The 10,433-nt window shown below is 36.9% G+C and overlaps 1 protein-coding gene across 1 annotated transcript; it reads left to right on the top strand.

Moving 5' to 3' along the window:
- Window positions 1–835: 835 nt before the first annotated feature.
- LOC133045547 (olfactory receptor 4A47-like) lies at window positions 836–6,323 on the top strand (the record flags this gene model as incomplete). The annotated part of the gene is made up of 2 exons (XM_061127674.1): window positions 836–1,754; window positions 6,307–6,323. Coding segments are annotated over exons 1-2 (936 nt in total), but the record flags the coding sequence as incomplete, so codon positions are not given.
- Window positions 6,324–10,433: the final 4,110 nt, after the last annotated feature.

The following is a 10,433-nucleotide window of genomic DNA, read 5'->3' as shown; positions in this document are numbered from 1 at the left end:
AACAGCATTTTATTGAAAAAAAAAATTTCTTATAAAAATACCAAATTGATATCCAACTAGAGATGTCCAAAATTGAAGGTGTTACATGTACAAGATTCAAAATAAGTGCACACACACAGGCTGGAGACACAAAATTACACTGTTTCAGTATTTACTGCTCAGGAAAAAAAAAGGAATACCTTACTAAAGACCCCAAGTGAGTTTTGAGACAACCCAGGTTACTGACTTTATACTTAAAGTTTGATCTGCTCTCACTGAACATGTGAATTATATTACATGGGACTCAGTGGCACACATTTGGAATTTCATAAATGGGGTATCTTTCAATGGAATTCCCTTTTAATCTTTCCTTGTTCTTTAATTTCCCTTGAAAGCTCAGTCAAAGCATTACTTCCTCCTGGAAGTCTTCCCTTATTCCAGATAGATTGATATAATCCGACATTGTGACTTTTAGCATTGTATGAGTATTCTGTAATGGCCTTTAATGCATTGGCCTGGAATTGTTTGATCCCTTCCTATGTGTCCTATCGCTGAAGATAGGGAACTATGCCTTATTCAAGTTGGTAATTATAATGCTTGTGATGCACTGGGCACAGAAACTCCATATACATTGTTTTAATTGAATGGATTAATAAAAAGGTTAATTTAAAATGCACGTTGAATTTCAACAGAAAACAAAATTCTGTAGATAAATTATCTTTCAATTGAAAAATAAATATATGTATTTTTTTAAATGAGCATAGGGAATAGGGTCAAGTGAAATAAATAAATAAATAAAATACATTTAAAAGTGTTCTCCCTTGTTTTGCAGGTAAATTGCTTCCATCCAGATTAGATGGAGCCAAGGAAAAATGTAACATACTTTGTCCTCCTGGGCCTCACACAGAATCCAAAGGAACAGAAAGTCCTTTTTGTTATGTTCTTGCTTTTCTACATTTTGACTGTGATGGGCAACTTGCTCATTGTTGTGACAGTAACTTTCAGTAAGACCCTGAATTCACCTATGTATTTTTTTCTTGCTAGCTTGTCATTTATAGATTTAATTTGTTCTTCTTCCATTTCCCCCAGATTGACTTCAGACTTGTTCTTTGGGGTAAATACAATATCCTTCCAATTTTGTATGACCCAGCTCTTTACTGAACACCTTTTTGGAGGACCAGAGGTCACCCTTCTGCTGGTGATGGCCTATGGCCGCTGTGTGGTCATCTGTAAGCCCTTGCATTACTTGGTCATCATGAGGCAGAGGGTGTGTGCTGTACTTCTGGTGGTGTCCTGTGTTGGAGGTTTTCTGCACTCAGTAATTCAACTTAGCACTGTTTATGGGCTCCCATTCTGTGGCCCCAATGTCATTGATCACTACATGTGTGACATGTGCCCCTTATTGAAACTTGTCTGTAATGATACCCATGTCATTGGCATCTTAGTGGTGGCCAGTGGAGGACTGAGCTCTGCTGTGGTTTTTCTGCTCTTACTCGTCTCCTATGGAGTCATCCTGCCCTCTCTGAAGAACCTAAGTCAGGAAGGGAGGTGGAAAGCTTTCCAGACCTGTGGTTCCCACATCACTGTGGTTTTCTGTTTCTTTGTGCCCTGTAGTTTCATGTATTCAAGACCTGCTAAGATCTTTCCCACTGACAAATCATTGAGCGTGTTTTACACAGTCATAACCCCCATGCTGAACCCATTAATCTACAGTCTAAGAAATTTTCAGATGACTAATGCTATGAAGAAACTCTGGAGAAACAAAATGAGATCAAGTATTAAATAAGTGTGTTATTCACCAGAAAGAAACTACTTTAGCCTTAATACCAATTTATTTGGAATGTTGAAGTCTTTATAAATGTGATGCAAGCTTTCCTTTTTTCTAAAGGATTTATAATAATTAAATTAAAGAATGAACTATATTTTCATAAATAATGATAGTTTCCCTGCTAAAATGTACACTCTATCATGTCTGATTTATGATTGCACTTAAAGAGGTGGAATACATTTACTGGAACATCAATAAATAGAATTTAATGAATTAGTCAATGAAATTTTTATAGAGCACACTAATTTTTAATTAACTTCTGCATTTACTTTCATTACTTTTTCATTCTTGGTTTTAAGTTGAATTCTCATACTTTACCTCATTCTGATTACTATACTAGTTAACATTTTAATGCTATGTGGACCATTCTTTTTTTCTATTTCATTTGCTTTACACATTAATTTTTTAGTGTAATATTTAATTTTTAAATCAAAATTGACAATAAGATGAATAATTTTGAAGACTAAATATAGAATCCAGGCAAATTAAAGTAGAATAAACCTCATACATATCCCAAAACATGTTCCTCAGTACTTCCAAATGCAGTCACTCAGTTTCTGAGATTCAACTAATATTTTGAAACTACAAGTGTATATATATATATGTGTGTGTGTGTGTGTGTGTGTGTGTGTGTGTGTGTGTGGGTGGGTGGGTATAAATTTTCCTTTGCACCACTTAGCCTTCTGAATATCTTTTCATACCAGTCCATATAGACCTAACTAGTTCTCAGTTTCCTCGCACTGTTTTATTTTTATGTATAAATACTGGCTTATTAATTTGTACCAATTGTAACCACTAGCAATATAAGAATTTTAATTGTGTGGAATATATAGAAATTTTCTGAAACATGTTCTCAGTTTTTCTGTAAATCTAAAAGCATTGTCTTTTTAAATTTTATTGCAGTGTGCAGTCCATAGGGCCGCAAAGAGTTGGACACGTTTGAAGCCACTTGGCGCACGCGCACATGGCTGCTTTACAGCGCTGCGTTGCTTTCTGCCGTACCGCGGAGTGAATCAGCTACACACACATAGCTCTGGTCTTCGCGTTTCTTCTCATTTAGGTCACCACGGAGAATTGAGTAGAGTCCCCTATGCTATGCAGTAGGTTCTCGTTAGTTACCTATCTTATTACTCATTATTCTACCCATAGCATCAATAGTAGATATATATATATATATCAGTCTCAATATCACAATTCATTCTACACCTGCCTTCCCCACTTAGTATCCATATGTTTGTTCTCTACTTCTGGGTGTCTATTTCTGTTTTGTAAATAAGATCATTTCTATCATTTTTTTTTTACAGATTCTACATATATACATTATTATGCAATATTTGCATTTCTCTTTCTGACGTACTTCACTGTGTATGACAATCTCTAGGTCCATCCATGTCTCTATAAATGACCCAGTTTTGTTCCTTTTTATGGCTGAATCATTCCTGGTTATTGCTTTACTTCTTTATATAGATACACTAAAATCAATGTAAGTATAATAGGAAAGAACAAATATGACTCCATATTGGATCTATTTCTTTTACTTTAACCTTTGCATTCTATTACTATTGCTACAAGTGAATCACTAAAGAGATGTTGTCTGTAAGCTAACAGAATACAAAAGAAATGGTCCGTCTCTGGGAATGCTGCCTCCCATGCCTAAACATTAAGAACAATTACGTTTATTTAGCTCAAGGAAACATTCTGACCAGTTCCCCCTGGGAATGACTGCAAGAAAGAAGAAAATAATGCATATCCTCTGTAGTCTGGCCAGAACCAGGAAATATTTGCATCAACTTGTCACCATTTTGGCTTCCCTGGTGGCTCAGATGGTAAAGAATCCACGTGCAATGCAGGAGACCTGGGTCTGATCCCTGGGTTGGGATGATCTCCTGAAGGAGAGCATGGCAACCCACTCCAATATTCTTTCCTAGGGAACCCCCATGTACAGTGGAGCCTGGCAGACTGCAGCTCCTGGGGTCACAAAGAATCAGGCATGACTGAGTGACTAAGCACACACATGCCACCTTTTTTACTTTACCCCTTCACCTCTCTATTTTTAGTCTATAAGGAAACTAGCACCCCAACCCAGACAAGATGGTCCTTTTGAACACTAGTCTACCATATCCTCATTCTACTAGCTTTCTGAAGAAATTTGCCATCCCTTACCCTAAAAATTTGTATCTCAATTTGTTGGCCTGACACAGGACAAGAAACACGAACTTGGAATTGGTATCAAAAGCTCAAATTCTAGTTTCCATGTACTTTAATTCATAGAAAACTCACTTATAACATAATATGAAATTCAGGATAGTTATTCTGCTTATAGTGAAAGATGTCCAACACTTTCTGGAGATTTCTGATTTTGATGAACTCTCTTTTTTTAAAATTAATTAATTAATTAATTTTACTTTATAACATTGTATTGGTTTTGCCATACATTTACTTGAATCTGCCATGGGTGTACATGTGTTCCCCATCCTGAAACCCCCTCCCTCCGCCCTCGCCATCCCATCCCTCTGGGTCATCCCAGTGCACCATCCCCGAGCATCCTGTATCATGCGTCGAACCTGGACTGGCGATTTGTTTCACTTATGATAATTTACATGTTTCAATGCCATTCTCCCATATCATCCCACCCTCGCCCTCTCCCACAGAGTCCAAAAGACTGTGGTAAACTCTTAAATCAGTCATCTAAGAACTTGGAAGTAAAACAACAGAAACAGACTTCTAGTTCTGTCACTTACTTTTTTTTGTATAATTTGTATAAGATTTTTTTTTTTTTATATAATTCTTCTGTGTATTACTTCCACTTCTTCTTAATATCTTCTGCTTCTTTTAGGTCCATATCATTTCTGTCCTTTATTGTGCCCATCTTGCATGAAATGTTTCCTTGGTGTCTCTAATTTTCTTGAAGAGGTCCCTAGTCTTTCCTATTCTATTATTTTCCTTTATTTATTTGCATTAAACACTTCAGAAGGCTTTCTTATCTCTCCTTGCTATGCTTTGAAATTCTGCATTCCGATGGGTATGTCTTTGCTTTTTTGCCTTTCACTTCTCTGCTTTACTTAGCTATTTCTAAGGCCTCCTCAGACAACCATTTTGCCTTTTTTCCTTTCTTTTTCTTGAGGATGGTTTTGAACACAGCCTCCTGTACAATGTTATGATGCTCCGTCCATAGTTCTTCAGGCACTCTGTCTATCAGACCTAATCCCTTGAATCTATTTGCCACTTTCACTGTATAATTTTAAGGTTTTGATTTAGGTCATACCTTAATGGATTAGTGGTTTTCCCTATTATCTTCAATTTAAGTCTGATTTTTGCAGTAAGGAGCTCATGACATGAACCACAGTCAGATCCTGTTCTTTTTTTTTTTTTTTCGCTGACTGTATAGAGCTTCTCCATCTTTGACTGCAAAGAATATAATCGAACTGATTTCAGTATTGATGACTCATATGTAGTATGGACTCTTGTGTTATTGGAAGATGGTGTTTGCTATGACCAGTGCATTCTCTTGGCAAATATCTGTTAGCCTTTACTCTGCTTCACTTTGTACTCCAAGGCTAAACCTACCTGTTACTCCATGTATCTCTTGACTTCCTACTTTTGCATTCCTGTCCCCTATGATGAAAAGGACATCTTTTTTGGGTTTAGTTCTAGAAGGTCTTGTAGGTCTTCATAGAACCATTCAACTTCAGCTTCTTTGGTGTTAGTGGTTGGTTAATAGACATGGATTACTGTGGTATTTAATGATCTGCCTTGGAAGTAAACAGAGAATATTATGTTATTTTTGACATTGTAACCAGGTGCTACATTTCAGACTCTTTTGTTGACTCTGAAGGCTACTCCATTTCTTCTAAAGGATTCTTGCCCACAGTGTTAGATATAATAGTCACCTGAATTAAATTCAACTACTCTGGTCCATTTTAGTTCACTGATTCCTAAAATGTCAATGTTCACTCTTGCCATCTCCTGTTGGACCACTTCCAATTTACCTTGAGTCATGGACCTAACATTCCAGGTTCCTATGCAATATTGTTCTTTACAGCATCAGAATTTGCTTTCACCACCAGACACATCTCCACAACTGGGCGTTGTTTCCACTTTGGCTCAGCCTCTTTATTCTTTCTTGAGCTATTTAATCTTTCTGGAGCTATATCTCTTCTCCTGTAGCATATTGCTCACGTACTGACCTGGGGAGTTCTCCTATCAGTGTCACATCTGTCTGCCTTTTCATGCTGTTCACGGGGTTTCCAGTGCTAAAGTGGTTTACCATTCCCTTCTCCAGTAGACCGTGCTTTGTCAGAACTCTCCAAAGCCAGACATGCCTTTGAGTGTTTCAACGTCTCTTGCGGAGGCAGAGGTGAGCAGTGGCCTACCTCGGGGACAGGGATACTTGCACAGCAATCCTGGAGGGCACAGCATGTGGCATGACAAACATAGACTGTGTATTAAAAAGCAGTGACATCATTTTGCTGACAAATGTCCGTCTTCAGTCAGTTCAGTGCTCGGTCGTGTCCGGCTCTTTGTGACCCCATGGGCTGCAGCATACCAGGCTTTCCTGTCCATCATCAATTCCTGGAGCTTGTTCAAACTCATGTCCATTGAGTCAGTGATGCCATCCAACCATCTCATCTTCTGTCATCCCCTTCTCCTCCTGCCTTCAATCTTTCCCAGCATCAGGCTCTTTTCAAATGAGTCAGTTCTTGGCATCAGGTGGCCAAAGTATTGGAGCTTCAGTTTCAGCACCGTCCTGCCAATGAATAGTCAGGACTGATTTCCTTTAGGATTGACTGGTTTGATCTTGTAGTCCAAGGGACTCTCAAGCGTCTTCTCCAACACCACAGTTCAAAAGCATCAATTCTTCGGTGCTCAGCATTCTTTATTGTCCAGCTCTCAGATCCATACATGACTCCTGAAAGACCATAGCTTTGACTAGGCAGACCTTTGTTGGCAAAGTAATGTCTCTGCTTTTTAATATGCTATCTATGTTGGTCATAGCTTTTCTTCCAAGGAGCAAGCGTCTTTTAAATACATGGTTGCAGTCACCATCTTCAGTGATTTTGGAGCCCAATAAAATAAAGCCTGTCCCTGTTTCCATTGTTTCCCCATATATTTGCTATGAAGTGATGGAACTGGATGCCATGATCTTAGTTTTTTGAATGTTGAATTTTAAGCCAACTGTTTCAGTCTCCTCTTTCACTTTCATCAAGAGGTTCTTTAGTTCTTCTTTGCTTTCAGCTATCAGGGTGGTGTCATCTGCATATCTGAGCTTATTGATATTTCTACCATCAGTCTTGATCCCAGTATCTTTCATGATGTACTCTGCATAAAATTTAAATAAGCATGGCAGCAATAGTTCCATCTAGTCAAAGCTATAGTTTTTCCAGTAGTCATGTACTGATGTGGGAGTTGAACCATAAAGAAGGCTGAGCAATCAAGAAATGATGCTTTTGAACTGTGTTGCTGGAGATGACTCTAGAGAGTCCCTTGGATGGCAAGAAGAGCAAATCAGTCAATCTTAAAGGAAATCAACCCTGAATGTTTATTGGAAGGGCTGATGATGAAGCCAGAGATCCAATACTTTGGCCACCTCATGTGAAGAGCTCATTGGGAAAGCCCCTGATGCTGGCAAAGATTGAGGACATGAAGAGAAGGGGACAACAGAGGACAAGATGATTGGAAGACATCACCAACTCAATGGACAAGAGTTTGAGCAAGCTCTGGGAGATGGTGAAGGACAGGGAAGCAAGGTGTGCTGCAGTTCATGGGGCCACAAAGAGTCAGACACGACTGAGCAACTGAACTACAATAACATTACATAGGTCTGCCATACACAAAGGCTTAATCTTTCTAACTTTACTCCAGTGTTACCTTGGATTTGAGAATTTCAAATATACACTGATTAATTGAAAATAAAGAATAGTTGTTTTCAGAAACTTAGGTCTTCACTCTTAATGAATCACTTACTCTTTGCTATTAGGATGATGTTTTTCCAGTTGGTTCTCCAAAGGTCATTGACCAGGAGAAGCATCTGAAAATATACCATGCACTAGAAGGATCTCTCAGTTCTCTGGAGCATGATTCCTAGGTGAATTTTATCTTGAACCAGCAGCTTAGGGACTAATTGTTTTAACAGCTCAGTGAAGTGCTTTCTTGTTCATTGTTGATTAAATGCTCATTCATGTCTACCTTTCCCTGAGTGAAGACTTCTCCGTGGGTGTTGATATTACTGCCAAGATATAAATATAACTCATTGCCTTAGCAGGTGTGAATCATATTAATATAGTCATATAAAGGCTTTGTAAAAATCCAAAATAAAGCCTATTTCTTTAATTACCCAGCTCTTCACATTATTGACTAAATTATTATCAAAAGTTTGATAAATTAATCTGGCTAGTTGAATATAATAGTGAAGTTTTAAATTTGGTACTGAAATACATTTTCAATAAAATCTTTTAAGTTTTATGACATCAACCACATCAACTGTATATTATTTAAGTCAACTCAGGATAATTCTATAATCTGAACTAAGATTTTAAAAGCACTGAAAATGGTCATTCTTTGTACAGGCAGTGAGATGTATCCATGTGACAAAGCACTTCCAGCTGCAGGGACCAAGTGTGCCCTGATCTTTGCTCTGTGGTCATAGCAGTGTTGATGGGGTGACAATCTGGATTTATCTTAATTTAAATAAATTTCCTCTTCAAGGATCAAAGACAGAATTGGAGAAGCCTGGACTTGAAAATATAACAGAAGAGGAAATAGAAAACCCAGGTAACACATTCACAAAAATTCTTCTATGCTATGCGAACAGGGCAAAATCGAGTTATTTGAAATGAATGATATATCTTTCTAAGAAGCAGGATTTAACACATAACCTCAAAGGTTTTATGCCAGAATCTCCTGGTATAGAAGAATACATACATTTTTTACTCCTTTTGCAAAATGTTATTGAATTAAAAAGAGAGGTGATATATTTATCCAGTATTTCGCTTTAGAAGTATTTAAATGTGTGCTGAAATAAAGAAAACATATAGTGAAAGATAACATGATAATATAATGTGACATAAAAATGGTCTTTTTGTAACTTTTTTAAGATTGCTTTATATAATTTAGAGAATTTAGCAATGATTTTGCATTTCAATATACTTAAGATAATACAAAGATTAATATAGCTTTTTATAAACTTTTACCTTGTGAATGATCACTTTAAATATCCTGGTTCTGTGTAAATATTTTATTTATTGATAACTTTTTTATTGTGGTAAAATATAACTAACACATTATTATTCATCCATTTTCACTCTCCATCTCCAGAACGTTATCATCATTTGAACTAAAGCTCTGCACCCATTTAAATAATAACAATGGAACTCCTCTCTTCCACAAACCCTGGTAACCACAGATGAACTTTCTGTCTCTGTGAATATGACTATTCTAGGAGCCTCAAAAAGGCAGATCATAAATATCTGCCTTTTCTGTCTGGCTTATTGCACTTAGTATATGTTTTCAAGATTCATCCCTGTTATAGCATGCATTAGAATGTCCTTCTTTGTGGAGGCTGACTAATATCCCATTTTCTATATATAGCACAATTTGTCTTTTCATTCATTGTTGCTGCTTAGTCACTAAATCGTGTCAAATCTTTTGTGACCCCATGGACTGTAGCCCACCAGGCTCTTCTGTCCATGGAATTTCCCAGGCAAGAATACTGGAGTGTGTAGCCATTTCCTTTTTTAGGGGATCTTCCCGACCCAGGGATCAAACTCGCATTTCCAGCATTGGCAGGTGAATTCTTTACTGCTGAACCACCAGGGAAGTCATTCATTAGTTTTTGGGAATTTGGGTCTTTTCCACCTCTGGGCAATTATGAATAATGTTCCTATGAATGTCTTGTGCCAACATGTACTACAGTATTTGCTTCCTATTCATTTTTGTAGAAACCCACATTAACATTTTCAGATTTAACTAATGACCTCTTCTTACAGAGGCAAACAGACTTACAATGTGAAAACTTGAGCTCAGAGACACTGAGTTACTTGCTAGATTCACTTATCTGTACTTATAACTTGTTAGTGCATTTTAGTATCTGGGGAAATATAATTCATGTATATTTTTACACACACAATTTACAGAATTTTAATAAAATATCAATATCTATACATTTCTGTACATTAATTTCATGAATATTTCTCATTTTTAGAATCTTAAATTTAATATGAATGCAATAGAACATATCACTTTATGCACTCAGTTGTCCTCTTAATTATGGAAAGAAGATTCCTCAGATTAAATTTAATTTTAATGATATATTTCAAAGAATAAAATGAGACATGGAAAAAGACAGACAAGGGAATGTCCACAATGTCATGTGAGTGGTGAAAATAGGGCAGCTTCCAGAATTACAAAAGGTAATGACCCATTCGATCCACCTATCCAAAGGGAATGATTTTTTGGATAATTAGACAAAAGGTTGGGTTTGTGGGGAAACTGAAGTAAAACTAATTATAGAGTCATGGTGTTAAAGTTACATGGGGAGACAAATAATAGTAAATCATATTTTTAATTTTATTTAGTGATTACTAGTCAGACCATTTTCATAGAGATTATTTGTATTATACTGTTGAAT

This window comes from Dama dama, chromosome 24 (genome assembly GCF_033118175.1).
Source record: "Dama dama isolate Ldn47 chromosome 24, ASM3311817v1, whole genome shotgun sequence".
Classification (NCBI taxonomy): Eukaryota; Metazoa; Chordata; class Mammalia; order Artiodactyla; family Cervidae; genus Dama; species Dama dama.
Note: the sequence above shows the minus strand (reverse complement) of the source record. Positions and strands in the feature narration are given on the sequence as shown.